This window comes from Colletes gigas, unplaced genomic scaffold, assembly GCF_013123115.1.
Source record: "Colletes gigas isolate AHSC1104 unplaced genomic scaffold, ASM1312311v1 Colletes_gigas_Sc00014, whole genome shotgun sequence".
Taxonomy (NCBI): Eukaryota; Metazoa; Arthropoda; class Insecta; order Hymenoptera; family Colletidae; genus Colletes; species Colletes gigas.
Genome location: NW_025106643.1, coordinates 3,347,521 through 3,372,214, shown reverse-complemented (window position 1 = coordinate 3,372,214; position 24,694 = coordinate 3,347,521). Strand labels below are relative to the sequence as shown.

The window sequence follows — 24,694 nt, the reverse complement described above, 5'->3', positions numbered from 1 at the left end:
TACAGTGGGTATTCGAGTCACGCAAACCCGTAAATACGCGGTTATGTCCCCACTTACGTCGTTGTAAGTATTTTGCATGTGTGATGTAGTCGTATATTGTATAAAATTTGTTTTTCCTGAATTTTTTCCTCCACAAAGAAATTATTTCAAGTTGTTGGGATAGTTGGTTCCGGAAATATAAGGGCTCGAAGCATTTGTTTACTTTTCATTAATTACGTCAGCAAGCTTGTTAAAAATCATACAGCATTTGTAAGATCATCGACGTACGTGCTTGTAGTAAATAGTAAATTCTTGGAAATGTAAAATGAAACCTCGAAACCAGATGACAATTACATTGACTCGTTCTTTACGTCTCAAATGAAGCATCTTTTTAATATTTTCACTGCTTTTCGAGATATCGACTAGTACAGGCATTATAAAAGGTGCTAAATTTTCGAGGTATGTAATACCCATCAGAATAAGCAAAAAAATTAATAGTCAGTTCTAGGGAAAACAATTATTTACGAAAAACTGTTGGCTGTAAATTAATTTTCAATTAAATAATCAATTTATAATCTAGTTTTATCGCACACGAGTCGTTTAGTCAACAGGAATCAGAATAAGCAAAAAAATCCAGTAGTTAATTCCAGGGAAAACAATTATTTACGAAAAAATGTTGGCTGTAAATTAATTTTCAATTAAATAATCAATTTATAATCTAGTTTTATCGCACACGAGTCGTTTAGTCAATAGGAATCGCTGAAACTTTTTTTTGTTCGCATAGTGTCAAAGTAAATGTGAAAATAAACATAGAAGGTAGCAAAAATTATAGTAGGCGATATGGTCGTTGGGTAGAGGATGAAATCCCCTTTAAAACGAGCGTTTGTACGAGTCGATAGCTTTATTAGTTCCGGAGATATTGCGATTTTAGTTTCAAGTCGATTGCGTCAAAGTAAATTGCAAAATAAACATAGAAGATAAAATAAATTGTAATAGTTTTTATAGTCATCGGATAGAGGATGAAATGCCCTTTAAAACGAGCGTTTGTACGAGTCGATAGCTTTATTAGTTCCGGAGATATAGCGATTTTAGTTTCAAGATACGAGGGTCTGTAGCGTTTGTTTACGTTTTATTGAGGTCAATGAACTCCCACGCGCGAAACTAGGTCACTCGGTCGCGAGTCACGTGCGACAAAGAGGCACGACGCGTCAGACGAAGACAGAGATAGTCAAATAAAGAAAAACACCCTTTCACATAAATTACGATATCTCGAAAACGGAAAGTCGAAACGACAAAAACCAAAAACCATTTTAAAGGGGAAGGTTCACCGCTTCTAACGATCGGTCATTTATGCAAAAAGCACGAGTAGTTTCGAAATTACACGCGTGTAAAGTTTAACTATCTTTAATACGCGTTTTAAGACAGTGGAAACAGAAGATTCTCTCCTTTAGTGGTAAAAAACGTATACCACGTACATTTTAGAAGAATTTTGTGCAGAATGGTCTTACTTGCAAAGGTTTAATTAAAAAATAAATATTTAGAGATTGAAAACAAGTAGTTTTCGACTGTCGGTTCGACAATCTTCGATTTTTTTGCATTTAATCTTTCTCTCTAGGATTGCAATGTACACCATCGATCATTGAAGTTGTAGCGAAGTCACGATAGGGTCGAACGAAGGTTTCTGGAATATTCGCCACACCTTTGAGAGTATTTCATAAAAATTTATTATAAATAAAAATAAAAACATGGTGCCGATGTTTCGAGATTCTTATGTCTATTTAAAATAAATACATCCGAACGAAGATTACGTTTCTTCCTTGAAATCTGTTTCTCGAGTAATTTTTAATTAAGTTCTTCTTAATTTATCAAAACTTGTGACCAACAATACTATCATGTATTTAATTATTGCCCATTGTATAAAATTTTTAACGTTTACGCATTAAATTACAATCATTCAGCAAGACGAAAAGCTTCTGAAAACATAAAGTTGTTCCAAATCCGAATGCAGCGAAAAAAGTTTATTTTTTTTCACAGAATGCAACAAAAAAAATTTGCTGAAAATTTACAGACGATTCGATACACATTTCAAAATAGTTATCGACGTGTGTTTTGATTTTTTTTGGAGAGTCACGGTGAGAAGGGTCGTTTTTCATTAATACGTCAATTGATGTCTGAAAACTGCAAGTTGAAGCTTTACAAATTTTTTTATTTGTTCATTTTTCGTAATTAAAAAACATTCATATTAATTTGTACATGGTTGTACTTTCATACACCAATAGCGATACGCAGTAGAACCTCGATCATTCCATATAAGCCGTCCTCGTTGCATGGTGTTTTACAAGTGAAGTGGATGATCGCTAATGCAACAAGTGGTGGACGTGAAGATGTGTGAAGCTACTTATCCCGATTTATCGCAATAATCGAGGTTCTACTGTATCAACACAATCGCATCACGGTCGGCGTTCACGCTATTGATATAAGTCTTCTCTGGCCGTTTGAGGCTCATTGTAAGTGCGGGTTTCGGGAGATTGTCGCAACAGGGTGGGGGGGGGGGTTTGTAATTTCACGCGATTCAAAATGACTTTCAAATTCGTAGGAAAATCACATTTCACTTTTTCCGTCTGGTCGTGGATGACACGTTGAAAATGAAAATTATCAAAAATGATTCGATTCGTCGGGGAAATGATATAACGTTTTGCTTAAGTGTACGTAAAAATGTATATTTGTATTTGAAAAAGTGAGGCCCCTTGAAAGATGAGGCTAGGGGGCTGTAGCCCCCCCCTTCTAATCAATGCTCGATCCATGGGACTCCCAGCGTCGACGCTGACGCCAGTGTCCCCCTGATCTCGCAATAATTTCAATGATCGCCGGTGTACATAAAAACAGGCACCTCGATAAAGGTGGCGCGGAATTATGGTTGTACGCGTTGCACAAAGAATCGCGCTACAGCGGTTAAAAAACAGAGGGAACTGAGAGATGGGACAGAGGAACGATGGACGATGGACGGTGATAAAAAAAGCAAACAAGAAATTAAACGAACAAAATAAATACAATGTATTGTTACTTAAACATACGCCATCCACATGCTGATTGCGGCACACGTCGAAAAGGAAACGGAAAAAAAAAAAAATAAAAGATATTAGAAAATCGATCGTTTTTCTTTCATCTCGTTTCGCTGACCGTCTTTCAAAGACACTAAAAAACAGAGAACAAAGGGGGGGTCGACAAAGTATAGAAGTGAACGAAAAAGTAAAATCTTTGTTTTATGCAGCCGTCTAAACACAACAATAGTGGACGCGGGTAGTTACGTTCAACAACGATAGCGCACGTAAATTATACATTGATTATTTTGTACATGTATCTGTATACACACATACACGAAAACACACGTAATGCCCAGCGCGTGATATACGTGTGTACATATATATTTATATTATAATACACGCATTACATACACGTACACATGATACACGCGTGTGCGAATTTTCTATACGTAGTGCGCACCGGGGGTATTACTTTGCGTTTTGGTGATGGAATTTGGTTCCTCTTTGATTTTAATTCACGATCTTGTCGTACTTCGTCGATCCTTGAAAGGAAATCACTATTGCGATCGAGCCAACGCGTTGAAGACGATCGTTCCATGGCAATGTCGAATTTTCAAATTCACAATTTATTTTTTTTTACTCTGATTTCAATTGTGAAAAAATGTTTTATACAAAGTGAAGATCGAAATTACAGAACTGAGAATTTATCGAATGGTCTCTGGTGTCTGATACTTTTCGTAGAATAATGGCGAAAGAAAGAAATTGGATGAATCATGTGACCATGTGATCATGTATGCAAAATAAGCATATTAATATTTGTGACTGTACAAGTACACTTTTTGACATCGTTTAAATTGTATGTAAAAACGTTTAATAACAATTACAACTTCACCACATATCGCCTAAATGGTTATCAGAATTCATGCAAAAAATAAAGGACTTTCCAACGAAAACGTGTTCGAAAATTATTTCGAAGATACTTAATATTTTTATTTGAAATTGTAGCATTCCATAAAAATAACTGGCTGATAAATAAACTCTAACTCTGCATAATAATATAATTCTCATATCTTTGAAATAATTTCGAACACGCGCAAGCACATATTGAAACTGTTTTGTTCTGCTTTGTGAACTTCGAGCCAACATAATTTTCCATTTACTCGTAGCCAGAAAATCTACAATTTGCACTTGTCTTCCATAAGATTTACAAACATAATTTCTCCATATGCCTAAGCACGAGTAAGCGTAAATTAGTTCGGATCAATTAAAACAGTGAATTAAAGTCAGTCGTGTTATTCATAAATTCCATCATTCCTTTGCAAGCTGATCATGCGATTTTATTTTGTGTCATCGAACGATCGCCTTTCGGTTGATCCGTAACATAAACTAGCGTGTTATATCTCCGAAGATCGTACGCTTAAGAGCACCAAGGAAAACGGAACGCGTTAGACGCAGAAATCTAAAATTAATAAAAGAAAAGAAAGAAAACAAAAAAAAAAAACAAATTCTACGAGAGAAAAAACAGCAAAATAAAGTATTATAATCTGTTAACATTGCGAGGATGACATATATATATATATATATCTATATATATATCCGACGAGCATGGTGGTCATACGGATTATGTACATCTAGCATTTAAAACAAAAAAAATATAATCTAGTGGTAATGATAAATTACAACTGTATCGATAGCAATGGTAGTCACGATGATTACGTGCGAACAAGATCATTTGTTTCACTTTATTCGATCGGGAACATGCAATTTCAATGTTTGTAATTGTTCGATGGACCATCCACACGAGAACATGCGTGTTCTGTTTACACGAACAAAACTTATAATGCAAGCAAGATAAACAATGCTTCTATCGTTTAAAATCTATCTCTCTCGAGGATCGTAATTCGAATATCTTTTAGAGGTAGAACAATCGATTTAAGTACATCGATACGAGTGATCCATATCCGATCCTATTACTTCGAAGGTTTAATAAAAATTAATAAAGTTTCCAACTATCGGAATAGAAATCAATGGCGTAACGTTAGAATTATTGACTGAATCGAATAAAATAGCGTTGATAAAAGTAATTCGGACAATCGTAATCATCATTCCTATAAATTGCAAATAATAATAATAATAGTAGATACAAAAGTAATAATAATAAAATTTTACAATAACAATACCACCAAGAATTATAGCGACAATGATAATTACGTCATAATATAATATTAATAATCTATCAACAGCGATAGCAACTGCAATAATTATAATAAGGGTAACGATAATCATCGGTTAATTGGGATATAACAATAATAATAATAGTAATGGTTGTGATAATAATAGTTAAACATAGCAGCGCTAAACAACGATGTAAACGCACGTGCCAAAAAAAAAAAAAGAATGTGGTGAGAAAACTGACACGAACATAAAAAGTGATACATTAATCGTAACGTTACTTCTGACTAGGCTCCATTTGTATTTACGCGTAAGACTTAAGAACATTTAATGCGTGCTCGATTCTCGTACAATTTAATCGTTAACGGCTGAACGTGTGTGTGTGTGTGTGTGAGAATTAATCGTTAACGGTGTATAAGTACATCGATTTAATTAAAGAGATGTCTTTGGTAATTTGCACGGAGCACGACACAACCACGTCCGATTCATTTACAGGGTGGCGCCACGTAAACAATACATACAATTAACATTTAACAGTTTTGTAGAGCAAGACCATGTTTCAGAAGCGAGATTGGAATTTCTTTTTAACGAAAGTCATGATTCTTAGGATATACAGAGCCATCAATATTTTCTCAAACAAAGAACATGTTCGATCGACATTTGCTTCAAATTGGACGTGTTCACATTTATGGTCCGTTACAATTGCTTATTAAAAATATTTTGTCGCGTTTTAAATGCACAAAGAAATACGTTTCTAGTTGACCACCCTGTATATCTCACTACTAGTCCGCACAACTTGTTCGTAAAAGGTTGTCGTTTGCAGCTCCGTTCATTTGGTTTGACGCGTGTATGTAAAAATTGTGTGTCACTGTATCGAAAAAAATTTAATTCTGACTGAATCTGCGGATTTGGTGAAATTCAATGATTCGAAGCAAATTAAACTATACAACTATTAATTGAAATTTGAACCTTGGTAGTGAAGAGGAAGGGGGGGGAAGGGAAAATGACGAAAGGGACGATTCATGGAAATGGATCAGAAAGAGAGCCAGCTACGAACACTTATACGCACCAGCTGTTTTCGTTTTTAATGTTGATCTCTTTAACTGTATCATTAAGACAAATTTGTCCAGGAAATATGGTCATCTGCCTTTTGCAATCCTACGCTGGACGCCATTTTCTAGTTCCTTCGTAATTCACGTTTAGTTCACGCCGCTACATCCCTTTATGTAGAAGTCACTTGAACAACTTGATATAAAAAATAATTTGATTATATTCTCCAAAGAAATTTGTCTTGCTAATACGGTTAAGCACGATTCGTGATCGCATAAACGTAAAATAAGTGATCGTTTCGGATGCGTGACCCTCGTTCAGCTAATCAGTTATGGCTGGGCGAGGGTTAAAAGTCAATAGATTTAAAATGTAAATACAGTGTTTTTGGATCCAATGATTCGTTTTTTTTAAGTCACGAGTTGTTCGTTCGGAGGTTGCTCCTTCGAACTTGCTTTTCCTTCGTCTTATACTTTAGTCTTTTGTTCGTACTGTATGACTATCTGACACTATTGACTATTATCTTGCAATTAACGGTAAAAATCGCATCAGGTAAACCTTCGACAGACTGGTGATGACAGAAATGTAAGCAAATATGTACATTGGATTAACATTACTTTCAATTTATCAGCTATCATTTCTGGACTCTCGAAAATTCTTCTTTTCTTCTACACATGAATCGTATGTCTTTCAATTTAGGATTAGAATGAAATTAAGTACCTAGAACGACGGCGATGAATTAATCTTGCTTCAGTAACTAGAAATCATAAATCTTCGTGGAACAGTTAAAATGTTTCAGCAATACTGTCGATCCTGGTCGTTTCTATTTCATTTCTAAAAATGTAATACCAGCCGAATGAAACGAAATTAGTTCGATATACTTTCACGCATACTTCGTAGAAAACATTATATTTCTCGGATACCACAAACAAATTTGTTACCGATTCAAGATTAATTCATACAATTAAACACCCGGCGAGTAAATGTTTTCCATCGAATTCTTCCAATTTTCTTTTCTTTCCATCGTGCACTGAAAAAGTACAGGGTATCGTTTTCTCTTTTTTTTTTTATGGGCATACATCCGTCTAGGCTCGAACCTAACAAAGATCATAAAATACGAACGAACGATATGTATCTCCGTGATACCCGAGATGAGAAATAAAGAGAGATCGCGTGCGCGCTACCGAGATGTCGCTGATGAAAAATTTTCTTTTTAATCCTGAATTCTCCGTCGTTAAGTTTCATACGCCCACGCTTATCATACATACTTTAAAAAGCGACCCTAGTCCAATCCTATATACGGTACAACGTTATCACAAAGTCATTAAAAAATGCTACTTATGTATCGTTTCCCCTACTCTCCATTTTGTTTCCTTGTTCCAAGTTTTGTCTTTTTTTTTCTTTTGGTTCTTTTTTTGGTAATCTTTACACCATTTAATTTACACGTTAAATCGAACTGACCGTTCCCTCATCGCTTCGTTTACACGTCTCTGGCAATTCCCCTCCATTGTTCTATTTACTTTCCCTATTATTCGGTTAGCCGGTACGTCAGTGCGTGTATCTACATATGAACAGGCGCCTCGCGTCGCTGATAGCGATCCCAAAACTTAAATCGATACGATCGATTCTTAATCGCTAAATTAACGTATGCGCGAATAGTGTTCTCGTATGATACAAGGGTGTGCCCGGGTTCCGTTTCACGGATCGAAGCACACCTTCATCCCTTTTTCTTTTTTTTAACGGCTACTTAGTGATTGTACGTGAATATCTCTTACGCTAAAGGTCCACAAAGAATTCATTACGATCTAAAATTGATTCTTTCCGTTCTCGTTCGTTTCAATTCCTTCGGTACCGACGACAGATTGCAGCGACAGTCCCGACACACAAAAAAAAAACAAAAAAAAAAAACTATCAGCTCCTCTCTCATCAGCTTTAGATCGTACGGCTGCCGCGTACACGCACATGCTCGTACATACACACGCATAGATATATGGGTATGCATACGGTTCGCGTATGCTACGTAATATATACACACGCCACACATACAGAGAAACAAAGAGATAAGTTAGCGTCACAGTTTAGCCCCGAGGAACATAAACGCACAGTGCTCGTAGGCCGGGTGTATCCGATATCCGCTTCGCTACTTTTCTTTTTCGTCAGGCTCTCTGAACGATGACCGGTCGTTCCTTTGGTCTCCCCGTTATCACGAAACAGATCGGTTCATTATTTTTTTCCCACGACGATTCCTCGTTCCGTTTCGTGCACCTCGATTTTATTTTCGCGCCCACTTGGTCCGCTCAAGCTGGCCGACGTTCATCGGGGGAGGGGGGATTCGACAATCAGCGCCATCTAGCCCGGTAAATTGGAAGAGACCGAGCAATGGCGACCGCATACACGTGAAACAAGACCTAGAGGTAGCTCGAAGGTGGATAAGATACAGTTCGAGGAATTTATTCTGGATGGTCATGGGGGGACATGGAGAGATCCGTGTATGTGCACGTATATATATACATATATATACATACATGCATACGTAAATATGTATATGTATATACATGTAGGAGCAGAGCTAACAGCGTCTACTTCTTGCAAAAGGAGCGAAAGGGTGGGCAGAGTTGTGCATAGGCACCGACAGATACAGAATGACTGATCAAGAGGCTGACCAAGGAGTCGTGACTGATCGAGTGATCGACTGATCGACTGACCGATCGATCGAACGATTGACCGATTCGACTGACTGAGACTGACATGGCACGGCGACTCCGATCGAGAACACGGTCACAACGTCACAGGCCACCTGCTGGCACACAAACAAACACACGGACAGGTTAGTCACCACCACACACCAGATATGTAGGATTCCCCGTGCAAACGTGCGCGGTGACGGTCGTTGGAATTTTGTCTTTTCATCTCCCCCCCCTTTTCCGGAAATTTCCGAATTAGCCTGCGTTTTTCATCGATCTGTAGTGTATTCAAGCACATTGGGCACAAAAATGAACATTCACGGCGGACGAGTTTCTGAATACTTGCAGGATCTTAAACGCAACGTCACCGTACAACGTGTACGCAGGTACTTTGCCGATTCGTCGTTTATTAACGGAAGCAATCAAGGATTTCTCAAATCGATAGAAAAATATAGAGTTCCCCGTTTTTAAAATGATTTTCGTTTCGTAATCCTTGTTGCTTCGTTCCGCGCCATTGCGATTCATCGAGCTACGAAGTGGCGATCGATGAGTCGCTGGTGGCGTTGATCGTGACCCGACGATCGACGATATCCCAGAAAAAAAAAAAAAAAAAAGACACGGCGATATTAGTACTAACATCTAATGAAGCGTCATAGCGTAATTAACCATCAAACTTTTGGATATTACTGTGAACATAGAACGTTCCAAGTTGGTTCCGTCCCTTTGGCAATAAACGAGGGACCGACTCTCGCGCGATCATGATAATAAAATAAGTGGCGTAATCGGTAATTAAATATTGAGGTAGATCGTTGTGGTTTTCATTGCTACCTGCTGGTAGGACAACGTACAATACCGACGTAGTTTAAGTTACATACATGTACATGTATACGTGTGTATAAATATGTTAAACAAGAGACAAGAGAAAAAAAAAAAAGAGTTCGAAGCGAATCTTGGAAAGTTTAGTTTACGTAACGACTTACGTTGCGTGGAAAAAAAACTCAAAGCGAGGCTACTTGTACTTTGTCTGAAGGGCAGCTACGGTAAAAATGTTAGTGAAACTTCACGTACGTAATTCCACTTTTGTGTACAAAAGTTAGCACAGAAAGCTTGTTTGGCAGCCGTTGCAACGAAATGAAGTTTGATTACACCACTGGCGTGAAAGAGCGGAGGGTTCGGTATAGGGCTAAGGGCAGGCTTGCGTCTTCGAGAATCGAAGGACACAGTACTGGCAAGCGAGCGAATATTGCTCTTGCTATCGAGCAGAGACTTATTCTTATTCTGGCGAAGACCTTGGATTCTTTGTACTTGGAAAATAACAAAATGCTCGACCTGAGAGACACTGTACAAGAAAAAAATACATGCGTTTATGGCGAATCGCGTAGGATATCCCATGTAGCTATAGTCGAATTAAACTGGCTGTTCAAGTCCACTAAATGATCCAAAAAATAGAAATTAAAATTATAGTAGATTTGACCGTCGATTTTCATCCGACTATAGGTCAGATTTTATTACAAAAACGATCGAGTTTACCGAACAAGCGATGAATAAAAATTGAATGCTTTCGTATCCTTGTTCCGTGTATGCATTATGCATTTAATGCAGTTGCAAATTTACTCGTAGCTTTCTTCGTTTCTTGTATTTACATTGTTTACTCTTTCCCCATGAACTGTATCTGTTTTATTATTACTCGAATCGTTCTTATGGCACAATGCACCTCAGTTTCATGGAACATCCTACTGTCTCGTTCCAAATATTTAGTCTTTTTTCCCCAACCGTGTGCGCGAAAATCAGAATCTTTCAGATTTCTATTCGTACACGAGCTTGAAAATACTACGCATTGTGTTTCGTGTCTGTACATATTCATAAAATGCATTAAAGATACAAATTTACTATACAGGGTGTTCGGCCAACCTTGGGAAAAATTCTAATGGGAGATTTTGGAGACCAAAATAAGACGAAAATCAAGAATATCAATTTATTGACTGAGGCTTCGTTAGTAAGTTAGTAAGTTATTAAAAAATTAAATTAAACAATATCAAATCATTCTGAAAAAATTATTTTCGATTGCGGGACCAATTACAATCATTTTTGGTCAATAGACATACCCTCGAAATCCTACGCATTTTCAAGAAAAAAATTCAGGCAGTTGGTGAAATTTTTTGGCGAAAAAAAATTTTTCAAATCATTCTAAAAAAAATATTTTCGGTTACAGGGCTCGATTACAATCATTTTTGGGCAATAGACATAACCCCGAAATCCTACGCATTTTCAAGAAAAAAATTCGAGAAGATGCCTAAATTTTTCGACGAAAAAGAAAAATTTCAAATCGTTCTGGAAAAATTATGTTCGGTTGCGGGGGTCAATTACAATCATTTTTGGGCAATAGACATACCCCCGAAATCCTGCGCATTTTCGAGGAAAAAATTCAGTATGGGCGGAACTTGAAATGTTAATAACTTTTTAACGAAGCCTCCGTCAACAAATTGGTATTCTTGATTTTCGTCCTATTTTGACCTCTAGAATCTCCTATTATAATTTTTCCCAGAGGTGGCCGAACACCCTGTATAATAAGCAAAGTGTTGATGAGACTTAAGAAAAAAATTGCAGAATTTTCTTTATCGTTTCAAAGAACTCCAGTAAATTACGAGACATAAAAAAGGTATTATACTCCTTTTTTAAGGGTTTTGGAAAATTTGTAGTCCTTCTTTGTCTATACCACCCTGTATCATGTTGTATAAATAGCAATTCGTACCTGCGGTTTGGTTGAATCTGTAGTTAAAGGATAATTAATAATAATTTTCAATATCGTGCACGTGGAATAGATCGGTGCGTGATTTTTTTCGTGTACAGAATCAGTGGCGACGTTATTCGGAAACACTTGCCCGCAAAGAAAATAAATACACGTTAAAAACTATCCTTAACGATCTACGTATGTTAATTGAACACATATATTGCAAACTGTCCTCTGGTGCTCGGTCAAATTGTAATTCGAGAAGCGTTAGAACAACTCGTCTCCGTCGTGACTTGATGAAAGGGAATTGAAATGCTTTTGAGTCACCACTGCGTTCAGAAAGAGCAGAGCGTTTATTTTGACAGCGAATGATATTATTCCGTTCTCGAAGACCAGACGCGTCGATAACACGTATCACCAGGAGATACAGGCATAACGAGACACGAAGAAGAGATAGTCTCCTTTCTAGGTACAAAAATACCCGAATATATGGACGGACTGACAAGTAGAAGAAACACGTGAGCTCGAAAAAAAAAGAGATACGTATATATTCTCGCAATGCGAAAAAATAGTAACATTGAAAGGACGATGACCTTCAATTATTTGGAAAAAGTCTGACAACGTAAGTCTTCAAGATTATCACAGCCTCGTTTTCGAAGGATAATGTAGCTTTTCGAATGAAACGCGTAACACAAGTAAACCCGTTTGTCTTTGAGAGGAACACGTTTCACGAACTTCCGTTTACTCTCGACCTCCACCGAAAATACTGTTTGACTAGAGATGATTTCGTTTTTTTTTTTTTTCGTTTGGAAGCAACGCTTTCCGAGCACTCCCGTCGAATGGAAAAGATCTATGAACCAAGATCGAGGAACATCTCGACCAACGATCTATGTCGCGACTTAGAGAACGCGTAAACATAGTTTTGATTAAGGACACCAGGGTCGTTGGGTCCGAGCCGTGGTATTCGAGAAGTCCTGGGTATCTACCTACGAACGGTGGGCGACGTCGGCTAATAGGGTTTCGATGCGTCCTTGGATCGTTTCAGTTGGACCTTCAGCCGTTTCATGCCGATCTGGAAACCGTTCATCGCCTGGATCGCCGCTTGCGCGCTCGTTGCGTTGTCGTACGACACGAAGCCTGAAAATAATTCGCGATATTAGCGATATTAGTTACTTTGGTCATTTGTTCAAATCTGCTATTTACAGTTCGAGGAGATGGACGTCTGGTCATATTTTTATTTAACCCTTTGACTGCTAAAGTAAATATACGCCCTCACCTTTTACTGTTTTACCAATTGATATGGAATTGGATAAAAATTTATTTGCATTTATTATCTTTTTAAACCGTTAGAATGGTCTCTTAAATCTAGGGTAAATTTTGGTCACCAGTCGAAGCGACAGGCACGCGACGATCGCGCCATCTATGTGGATGGATTCTTCCTAGGACGCGCCGCAGTCAAAGGGTTAAAAAAGCAAAATTGAAAAGACACACGTCTTCTTGGAGTGTTTATTAAGTGTTCGAGACGTTGGTAGTTGATCAAAGAAAGGTCTAGGGGGCGTGAGTGGTTAAGAATAGATGCACTCACCGAAGCATTTGCTCAGTTGCGATTGTTTATCGATGAAGACCTTGGCAGAGATGACGTTCCCGTATGGGAGGAACGTTGAAACGAGGTCGATATCGTTAAACTCCTGCGGTAGATGGTAAATAAACAGGTTGCAGCCCTCGGGACCTTCTATCTGCTTATCGGTGGTAATGAATTTCGCCTTTTGGGCCGCCGCCGCAGCCGCGGCCGCTGCCGCCGTGAACGCGGGGAATCCTGAAAACACAACGTTCCTCATCACGAGTTCTTTGTCTCTTCCATAGAGGAGCTACTTCGTTCCTTTCTGTTCGCATTTCTCAGGTCAATTACGATCGCTAAAAATTATGGTCAAAGGAGATCTAGCTTAACTATGCAGAGTTCGTTGTTTCTTAGACTATCGAAGATACTTAATATTTATTCTAAATTCGAGTATACAATAATCGGATCCAAATTAACACATTGACTGCTACGTCATCCGTGACAGGATTTTTTACTGTGTAACTAAAACAAGTCTCAGGTTGAAATGTAAAAGGAAGTAAATTTGAACAGGACTCAATTAATTTTAGCTAGGTTAGGGAAATAAACACTGATGTCAATTTTAATTTAGGTTCTTTAAAATTGTCTAGATTCAACGTTTTGGTTTTATAAAAAATTGAACAATTTTGGTTCGGCAGTTGACGTGTTAAATGGCTGCACAAGGCCACTAGGGTGTTATTCTATCATACTACTTGGTTGTACAACCTTCTCTATTTTTCAAGTTGGTAAAAGTAAAACTAGTATCGATTTGGACTCGTCGGTAAGATTCTATTCATTTTCTGGTGGATAAATGTAGAAATTTCGAAAACACTTACTTTTCATTCAACAAAATCACCTGAATTGAATAAGTTTAAGTATTATAGAATAAATTTTCATTTGTATAGAAATATTGATGAAAACTGTGTAGTTGAAACATGTATGTGCACGTGTTTTAATTGATCGAGTTTGATCTGGGAAGCGCTGAAAGATAAATATCATAAAATAATACATGCCTTTATAAAAAGTACGATTTGAAAGTTTGTGCAACTAAATTCGAAAGCATACCAATCTGTGCATCTTCGACAGTCTAAGAAATAGCTGAGCGTATACGTTTGAATCGAATACACACTGTTTGAGAATTTAGGTTTCGTTAAATATATTCAGTTTATTCTCTGCACAATTACACACATTTCTGTTTCTACTTTATCGCAGATCTGCGTATTCGTGACTCGGGATTCGTATATGCGAGGGTTATTTCGTAAATAAAGATGCTATTTTTACTAATATTAGCTTTGAAAAGAGATTTATTTGAAAAATGAAAAAAAGCTACAAAAAGTAAGAATCAGGTCGAGAAAATCAACTTTGAAAACTCATTAAAGCATACGCTAGTAATAGAATACGATTTGGTCATCGTAGCAAGTAGAAATAGCGAGTAATGGACAGACGCGCTTGAAAACGCAAAAACTTTTATCTTTGATTGGTCCTAGTCTCTTTTTCCAGTTTAATTTGCTTTGTATGACATCTCAATGACCTGGACAGTCGGTAATTATGCAAAAACTCAACAAAATAACATGATACATGCTCGAGACACATAGGTAGTCTTCGAGACGTAACAGAATCATGTCTGAGGGACCAGAGTACGCGATCAATAGCCAATGGGTAGATCGATTAATATTAACGAAGCTCCTTTTCCATGTCCTTTGAGGACTCAAACAATCGAAAAGAAAGCAGCCATTGTCAAAGCAAGACTACCTAAAGATTAATCCGTAAAAACGTCTTCCCGGAAGGAACGTAACGCACGATTTTATGGATTTTCCAAGATCCACGAACCTAACATCCTCTCAGTACAACAGGATAGAACCACTAGATAATTAAGTAATATTCTAACAAATTTCGACATCCAGTTCCTCTTGCTTTGCAAATGAGCTTCGTGAATTGTGGCGGTTCGCAGAACATACATTTAATAAATTAACGAAAGCTGGACATTCAGATCCCGTCACACATCGTCGACAAGTCTGGCGACCATGTGTGTAAACGCTCATTTATTTCCAAGGATCTTACGGTTGCTGGCGAGTTTGCACGATGACGGTGAAGCGTGTGTCGCGAGAAAATCAAACGAACGTAACATAATCGAAGCGTGTGCAATCGAGCAGCGACCAGACGATAAGTAATGGCGGTGCAGTTAGAAGCTAGATATTTCTCTGAATCGATAGATCGTCGTTCTTTGCACGTCTTTATTTATCGAACAACCCTCGTACATCTTGATGCATTCGTAACGTGCAAACGGTAGAGCACAGTCCGTCGTTTTCGTATAGAACTAAATTCAGGCATTCCATTTTTTGTTACTCACTATGTAATTCTTTCTTTTCCATGGTCACCGTCGTCTTTCCAATGAGAGCTTTTAGGGCGCACAGTTACTCGTTAGAACAACACTTTTACGAACGATGTGCAAAAATAAAACAATAGACATTGCCATTTAGCAATTCTTCCTGGACGACAATTACCACTGACGTTTAGAGACACTTACCAGCGTATTGTTGCAAACTGGAATAGGCGTTGCTCAAGGAATCGTGCAATCCGTTCAAAGGTGTCCCCGTTAGGGAATTGAGCGCTAGAGACGTCACAGGACTAAGACTACCTCCAGTGGACCCTTCAAAATCGAAATCAAAGCAATCATTAACATTTGTTCGACGATCGGTCACCCATTTCTACAGCCGTGATCATGATTAAACAAGTTGTAGAACCCGGAATCGTGACAAGCGACAGGCGCCTTTGCAATTTAGAAAAATTAAATCAATTGCTCTAATATGATATTTTACCGCCCCTATACAGGGTATTCGACCATCCCTGGAAAAAATTTTAATGGAAGACTCTGGAGGTCAAAATAAGACGAAAATTTATTAACAATTAAAGTCAAAAATTTCAAATCGTTTTGGAAAAATTATTTTCCGTTGAAGGGGTGAATTGCAATCATTTTTTGTGAATAGACATACCCCCGAATTCCTGCGCATTTTCCAGAAAAAAATTCGAGAAGGTATGAAATTTTTCGAGGGGAAAAAAAATTTCAAATCGTTCTGAAAAAATTATTTTCGGTTGCGGGGGTGAATTGTAATCATTTTTGGTGAATTGACATACCCTCGAAATCCTATCCACTTTCGAGAAAAAAATTCGAAAAGGTGTGAAATTTTTCGACGGAAAAAAAAATTTCAAATCGTTCTGGAAAAATTATTTTCGGTTGCGGGGGTGAATTGTAATCATTTTGTATGAATAGACATACCCCCGAAATCCTGCGCATTTTCGAGAAAAAAATTCGAGAAGGTGTGAAATTTTGCGACGGAAAAAAAAATTTCAAATCGTTCTGGAAAAATTATTTTCGGTTGCGGGGGTGAATTGTAATCATTTTGTATGAATAGACATACCCCCGAAATCCTGCGCATTTTCGAGAAAAAAATTCGAGAAGGTGTGAAATTTTACGACGGGAAAAAAAATTTCAAATCGTTGTGGAAAAATTATCTTCGGTTGCGGGGGTCAATTACAATCATTTTTGGTGAATAGACACACCCCCGAAATCCTGCGCATTTTCGAGAAAAAAATTCATTACGAGTGGAACTTTAAATGTTAATAACTTTTTAACAAACCCTTCATCAACAAATTGGTATTCTTGATTTTCGTCTTATTTTGACCTCCAGAATCTCCCACTAAAATTTTTCCCAGGATTGAACACCCTGTATAAAAAAGATTTTTCTTCGGTTTCATTTTTTAAAATTTCTTAGAACAGTTTGATCGTATGTCTGGTATTTATTTTAATAAAAGAACACATTTAAGGCTTCCCACTAATTATACGTTAACTACAAAATGGAAATTTTCTGTTCTATAATGTACGTATCTATGTTTCTCAACATTCAAACAACTAAATGAATTTTTCCAGTAAAATGACACATTAATTCTTTAAAATTCTTATTCGTTTATCAAACGGACTCCAAAAAAAGCCAGGCACGGCCCTGCGTACAACTTAAGAAAAATAATTACCTGCATAGCATTCGTCATGCTACGATGCTTAAAAATAAAGGCAATAAAAATCTCTGTAACCTTTTTATGGCATTATATTTGTTAATAAGGCGAGTACATGCGCGCATGTTTATGTTGCAGCTAAAAGCGTTTTGCGTATTTTACAGAATTAATTATTAAACTAAGGATACGTTTTCTTTTTATAAATGCTCAGTTCTCCTTGCAAATCTTATGCAATAAATTATTCAACGTGTAATTTTGCATATTACAGATTTCAGAAAGCATTTGCAAAACATATTTACAAAACCTAATTATCGAATATATTTTCCTATATTTTTAGGGTTATTTCATGGTGTCGATTTTTTAAATTAAATCCTCTATTATGTATTGACTAATTTTGCTTAAATACAAAAGATTGTTGAAATTCATTTAGTCGTTCAAATATGGCTAACATACATAGATACGTACATTATAGAAAAAATCATTTTTTTTTTTTAATGGTCAACATGTGATCAAGGGTGTTCTTCCAATAAAAATGATTTGAAATTTTCTTCTTTATAAATCGAAAAATAAAAGAGTACTGTTTAAAATTTGTTCTTTTTACTTTTATTTTCAAAGAAAAATATAACAATGCACAGACATTACGAAACCCATTAGAAAATTAGAACTCTGATATCTTGAGACCAAAACGTTTTGCAATTGTATTTAACCAAAAATTAGTAATTATTAATAACGACAAGGCTGCATTTAATCGTGGTTAATAACAAAATTGTTTCACTAAATTTTTCTAAAGAGAAATAGAGATCGTTGATAATCGACTACGCATTGTTAAATCGATTTTCGTTCACCATTAAACAAAGCATTATTTTTCATCGATATAGTTTTCGATAGATATTGACGAAATTATTACTCGTTTATTATTTAAAGCGTAATTCGAAGCTCACCGAAATGAACGTTTTCAATTGCTATCGTAAAGAAGGATTTTCCTATTGCTCGTTATACCATCAATATTATGAAACGTGCGAATTAAAGCTCGATTAAAGCATGGCGGGCAAAGTTTGGGTGAGCTTCGTACTATCAATTAAACGGCCAACAGTAATTACAAATCGAATTAGTGATGAATATGTGCATGTGCGTAGGTGCATACGGTACAGGGATAAACAAGAATGGTAGCCGAATAGCGATGAAAAGAAACGAGAAAAATGAAAAAAAAATAAATGGAAATGTGTCGCAATTAAACGAACTGAATGAGTTTGCGGCTTCAATTGTTTCTTCTCACCTGTGTTTCCGGTCTTTCCAAGAAGGACAGCTACGCACGAAAAACAATGTGCACATTAAAACGCTGATGTGCGTTCGACATGAAAAAAAAAATACGTTTACGATCCCGAATGCGATTTATCAACAAGTGTACCTAAATTTTCTCAGAATCAGTACATCGATCATAATTTCATGAATTTTCGACAATTAAATTTAGCGTGTTGATCGATCATTTTTGGTATCCTTCGATCGAAGTAATTGTCTGTTATATCGTGTGTTATCGGTGTATATGACTTCGACGATATTTAAATAAAAATGTACGAAGTGATAGAGACAGACAAATGATGAAAATGAGAAGGATGTTGAATACAGATTTGCGTGTACGTATACTACTAACCATACGTTTTAAGGGTTGTGGATCCTCAAGGGGGGTGAGAAGTCGTTCTAATTTTTATAATTTTGTTTCTCGAGAAAAAAACAGCAGTTTGTTTTCGTCTGTCTTGTCCGTGTGTTTCTACTTTTCTCTAAATTGTTTGGTGGAACGATTAAAGCAGTGGCTCGTGACGCGAACTCGATGATTGGCAATTAATGAACCGATTGCACGAGCACAGACACCTTAAATAGACACAAACCGCATGACACACATCGATATCAGCGTGTCATTTGATCCCTGACGAAGCTGGCTGCAATGTTGACGAAGCGAAGGAACAATTTCCTCCAAGGACACGGTTTATACTCGGAAGTCTCGACCAGTATCGACTGTCAGAGCTATACAGTTACCTCATGTAACATGGACACCTTCGGGGATCAATTAAAAATACTCTCGACACGTAACCAAGAATGATAAACCTAAATTCCTTGAATTAAAACGAATCGAAGGGGATCCTTCAGAAGAAAATGTATTAAAAGTCCAAATTCAGAACCATTTTTTAAAATCAAGTCGCCAGCGTATCAGCACAGGTAGCACTTAACACATTACCGACCGATAGCCTATTAATCGACTTTTTTACCGGCCAACACTTACCGACCGATAGCGTATTAATCAACTTTTTTACCGACCAACGCTTACCGACCGATAGCCGATTAATCAACCGCTACCGGTCGGTAAAGTGTTAAGAAAGAGAACCATCTTCCTAAAAGCTGTCGGAAATTGGGCCATGCAAGCCATAAATTCAAATTCGGGTCTTCGATGTGCGAAGTGCGCAGGAAATGGTTCTGGAGCGTGCACATCAACACAAAATGCGGACAAAGCCTCGCCAAAGTGTACAAACTGTAACCAACATGTACGTCCAGCATTCTTCGAAGGTTGCACAATTTCAAAGTCTGAGGAAAGCATAAAAAAGCAACAGTTATCTACCCACCGGAACACGACCCAGCATTAAACAGCCAACGTCTCCAGAGTAGTCAACGAAACTAATATACGCCCAAGCAGCCCGAGTGAACACGGTCGATTATTAGTTATTAGGCCTCATCAGTATTATCTGTAACCCCCAATTATGAACGAAAAACACCTCAAGCCAGCAGCAACAGCCATCAAGCGGATCAAATCCCAAGAGCGCCCTAGTCGGGTTGGGAACCTAAAAAAGGAGTTTACAGACCTCGTGACCATTCCAAGAAGCTTTAATTTTAGCACTTGATGAGAACTAACAGCCAAAATTGGAAGAAATAATCCATCCCCTAGATACAATGAAATCCTTGGATTCATTATAATCGAGATTAAATATGTCAGCAGAAATCTACAAGAACGACAACAACAGGAAACTGTCTATTAAAATAAAACTAGATGAAGATAATTCGAGATATGGACAGAGAAATGCTAGGGGTGGTTAGTCGACCAAATATTCAAATTTAAATACTTTTAACCACTGCTATCTAGAAATATCGACGCTCCTATACGATCGCGACTGGTAATTCCTTTTTAAATAGTGGTCAAATAGTATTGACGATGCTAATCACCCACAGTGACGCATCAGATTCAATTATAGAGCAGCTAAATGGAAGTTTTTATAAAGGTTCCGAAAGCGTACAACGTTTGATGCACCCGATGACAGAAATTTATCCACGCAGGAAATAGACAAGCATCTAACAGACGCTAATGAAATTACGAACTCCGCCATCCGGAAAATAATTCCCATTATAAAATGACTTTATAATGGAAAGCTCGTGGCTACCGAGATGAACATTGAATTTATATGTTCGCTCGAGTATCATAGCGAATAAAAAATGGACCTACAACGGGGTAGTCAGCGTGTACAGATAGTAGTATACGTATTGGTACCGATACTCGTCGCCGTGTTCGCTGCATGCGTATTCCTTCTCTGTTTCCCCGCGACGAATCGAGAATACCGAGCCCGTGAATGAGATTAGAAACCGGTTGAACGGTCGGAATTAATTTAGTAATTGTTAATACTATACCAGGCAATGCGACACGTACATAGCGACATACCTGCTGTCGAATTCGCCAGTCCGCTTAACGCTGAAACACAGAACACGTTCACGATATTAACAAGCGGAGTTAGTGACGTGTTTACATATTCAGCACGTAAACTTCGTCGAAATTTGCTTAGCCGTTACTCCGCACGAGATAAGGTATTCGTCGTGCTATATTGGACATTGCTTGAAGATTACTGCGACGCGTCGCTTTAACGTCCAACGACGTCAAATCCCCGCGACCGGATTACACAGAAATATCAACGACAAACGAAATCGTGTTAATCTTCCCGTGCGTTAATGTCTCGACCCTAGAAGGCCTTCCGAAGCCTCGATCTACGTCGATTTTTAGACTGCAATTTATTTGGTCATCTTTAAATATTAACTCTTCAATTTTTCTTTTTTTAAAGAAGAAGTTCGAGATCACTGGGAGTGAAATTCGACAGAAGTCGTCCTAGGGTCGCACCAAACAGATCGATGGTCGTACAATGTACATTGAAAACGTTTCTTGCCACGAGTCACATACACATACACACACGCGTGCACGCGTGTTAAAAATTTGCGCAACGTTTACCGAGTCCCGAGATAAACGTCGATGCATGCTGTTATTTCGATTCAACTGTTTACGTTCAAGCTAGCCTCTCCGAAAGCACACCACTTTTAAGACACTTATCTACAGAATCTAATGGGGATACACCAAATGCATGAAATAATATTTTTATTGTTCTTTACACTACTTTGGCGTTCTACGTAACGCTGACGTAAAAGTTTCGTTACTCACTGTTTGGCGACACCTGAAGGTTCCCGTTTCCGCCGGTCATGGCAGCCAAGGTGACGAGGTTCTGCATACTCATCGGGGACACGCCTGCGTTCGCTGCAACGTTTCCAATTCATATACGATACGTTATAACGTTGTAAAATTTATACATTTGTTCCATATTTGAATCTCGAATATCCAAAAAGTATAAATTAAAAATTGAGGATACTTTCGTAAACATCGTCTCGATGGTTATGAATTGGATTCGTAAAGTGTCTATGAAAGAATTGTAAAAAGAAATGATGAGTTTGCCATTAACTAAGTAACGTGGCAGTTTGAGGAATAATATTTTGCACTGTGGAAAGAACAAAAGTAATTTAACGCGACTGACCTTCGTTTGCAATTGAAATGGAACAAGACTTGTCGGGTGATCTATCAAAAACAATGGGAATGATAGACGTGGGCAGATATATCGGTTTGCAAAGTAGCCCGTCGAAACGGTTGTGTAAGTTCTAGCGTGTCACCGAATAACCATACGTTTCTCGCCAATAGACCGTAAACACACGTTTTAATGTGGACTGTAATGGTAGGCATCCACATCGATCTATCATTACACTGGCGTGTTTCCCGAACCCATTAAACACAGAATTTTATTATCGTGGAGACAACCCGGGGAAAATATGCGGGATGGCTAAACACGATCGCGAACGTTACGAAACGAACGACGACACGATCAACTTAATAATTTACTATCCACGGGAAAATAAACGCGCAACTACGAGACAATGAACGATATATATTTCGTGTTAAGTATCTAGCGGCAAGCGTCAATTACGAGTATAAATTTCCGTGAATTATCGAAAAATAGTGTTTGCATGGAAGGTAGCTACAAGTGTAAAATATAGCCATTATCGAACGTTGTTTGGAACTGCTTATATCGTTGTTAATTTCTTTTGTAAATCTTTGGATCGTTGTAACTCGAAAAAAAGAATTTTCATATTACCAAGTTGAATTTCCTTGAAGATTCTTCTATTTTATTAAGAATTTAAAGATTAATATCACTTTGCATGATCGTGAATAGTAGAACATAGTTATTCTACTGGATGTTCAGTTATTTGTGGTGAAGAGGGTGATTCTTCGTGAAAGAATAAATCCGAACGAAAGTATCAAATTTTTTGACTATTTATTGTACATGAAAATATTCAACTTTCGAATTCTATCTGTCTTGTAACACAAAATACTCGATAAAGCTCTCGTTCAAAGTGGAAAACAAAATGGCGAAGAAGGTCTTGTATCAAGCTTCACAAGCAGTCGTTGTAAGGCGTAAATTTTAATCTCTGAATTCGTGGTAAACTTTTGGGACTCAGAGTTTAACACCCTCTTCTTCTAAATGGAACTTCCGGGAAATTCAATTTGTGAGACACATAGATTGACAAGGATTCAACCAAGAACGGGGTTAGGTCTGGGTTAGATCTGGGTCAGGACTGGGTTAGGTCTGGGTCAGGACTGGGTCAGGACTGGGTTAGGTCTGGGTTAGATCTGGGTCAGGACTGGGTCAGGACTGGGTCAGGACTGGGTTAGATCTGGGTTAGGCTTGAGTTAGGTCTGAGTCAGGTCTGAGTCAGGTCTAGGTCAGGACTGGGTCAGGACTGGGTTAGGTCTGGGTTAGGTCTGAAAAATAGGTGAGAAAAATTGATACGGACCATACTCACCGGCGGTGTTGCTCAACGACGCCAAGGTCGCTAAGCTCTGAAGATTCGCGGGGTTGATTTCGGGCGGACTGGGCACTGCGGGGGCGGCAGCGTGCGCCGGGGTCGTCGCGCCGAGACCGAGATGTTGCTGTAACAATAATTGATGCTGAACATTCGACAGAGCGTTCGCACCAGCGGCACCTGCTGCTACCGGAGTCGCTGCACTCGACGTTGCGTGAAGTTGTTGCAATAACTGCAACGAGGTGGGCGCCAGAGTAGGCGTATCATTCTGCAAATAAACATACAGAGACCTAGATGAGCATGATTCCATCGTTGTTCGAAGATATCGCTGAAAAAATGCAATTAAGCCTGCGTAAAATTGCAACGAAGTCACAGAATATAGACATCCACCCCTTACAGTACAATAACAAATCCAACTCGTTGTAAGTTCTTTCAAGCATGGACTTAGAGCTCTCCAAGTATTTGAAAGTCAAACCACAACAAAATTCGAGAAAATTGAGTCTGAATTGTTTATACAAAATCTGAGAACGACTATGTGATCAACGAGTGAGATTAAGGAAGAGTTCCCGAATCGATTTTACTTTGTTCGAAACATATTTCTAAAACACTAATATCTAGAAAGGGAACGTGTTCCTTATCTTTTATCTATGCAATCCCTCGATTTGGTGGCGCAGAATTCGGCTTTGTTTGCCAGACTCTAGGCGTCTAGAGGGAGAAATTCCCGTGCAGAAAGAACGGATCTTTAAAGGTGGATCCAATCTTTTCTTTTGTGCACGTGAATTTTTACCCCGGCGCGCATGCAATTCTTAAGGTACCGGGGAAATAAATTTGTGGGAAAGTATCTCATTCTCGATGCAAATGTAGCTCTTTGATATCCAGTAAAAAGGTCGGTGGTAAAATATTAAAGGTACAAACGGTCAGGTAATGCGGCGTCATGTTGACTCCCGCTATGTTCCAAAGATTCGTCTGAAGTTGGTGCATCCTCTTTTGGTCTTTTTCCTTCTGTGTATCTGCAAATTTCACAACCAGCGGCGACGAACATCCCTGGGAAAAAAATTGAGGATACGAAAGTGTATTAAATTTGTATATTTTTTAGAGATGCGTGTTACGTATGGCTCCGCGGTTGCCAAAATTTAAAAAAGGGACAGGATTTCGAATTTATCTGCTACGAGTATTACATGCTTTGTGTATTTCCATATTTTGGAAATTATAGTGCGACAAAAAAAAATTTTTTCTTTTTCAACGTGAACTTTGGATGCAATTTTAATTGCCACGTTTG

At 38.0% G+C, this 24,694-nt stretch overlaps 1 protein-coding gene across 5 annotated transcripts in view; it reads right to left on the bottom strand.

Annotated features, from left to right (window-relative positions):
- Nucleotides 1-7,606: 7,606 nt before the first annotated feature.
- LOC122399634 (CUGBP Elav-like family member 2) overlaps nucleotides 7,607-24,694 on the bottom strand; it is a 502,219-nt gene continuing 485,131 nt past the window's right edge. Inside the window, exons 7-15 of one of the 5 annotated variants that reach the window (XM_043400456.1) lie at nucleotides 24,331-24,459; nucleotides 23,407-23,683; nucleotides 21,728-21,820; nucleotides 20,951-20,992; nucleotides 18,539-18,568; nucleotides 15,779-15,901; nucleotides 13,243-13,473; nucleotides 12,644-12,794; nucleotides 7,607-9,042 (exon numbers count right to left, since the gene is read on the bottom strand). In XM_043400456.1, the coding sequence (XP_043256391.1) occupies nucleotides 12,667-12,794; nucleotides 13,243-13,473; nucleotides 15,779-15,901; nucleotides 18,539-18,568; nucleotides 20,951-20,992; nucleotides 21,728-21,820; nucleotides 23,407-23,683; nucleotides 24,331-24,459 (1,053 nt within the window). In that variant the 3' untranslated portion in view covers nucleotides 7,607-9,042; nucleotides 12,644-12,666. The remainder of the gene's footprint in view (nucleotides 9,043-12,643; nucleotides 12,795-13,242; nucleotides 13,474-15,778; nucleotides 15,902-18,538; nucleotides 18,569-20,950; nucleotides 20,993-21,727; nucleotides 21,821-23,406; nucleotides 23,684-24,330; nucleotides 24,460-24,694) is intronic. The other 4 variants (XM_043400457.1, XM_043400458.1, XM_043400459.1 and 1 more) reach the window with 4 other exon arrangements.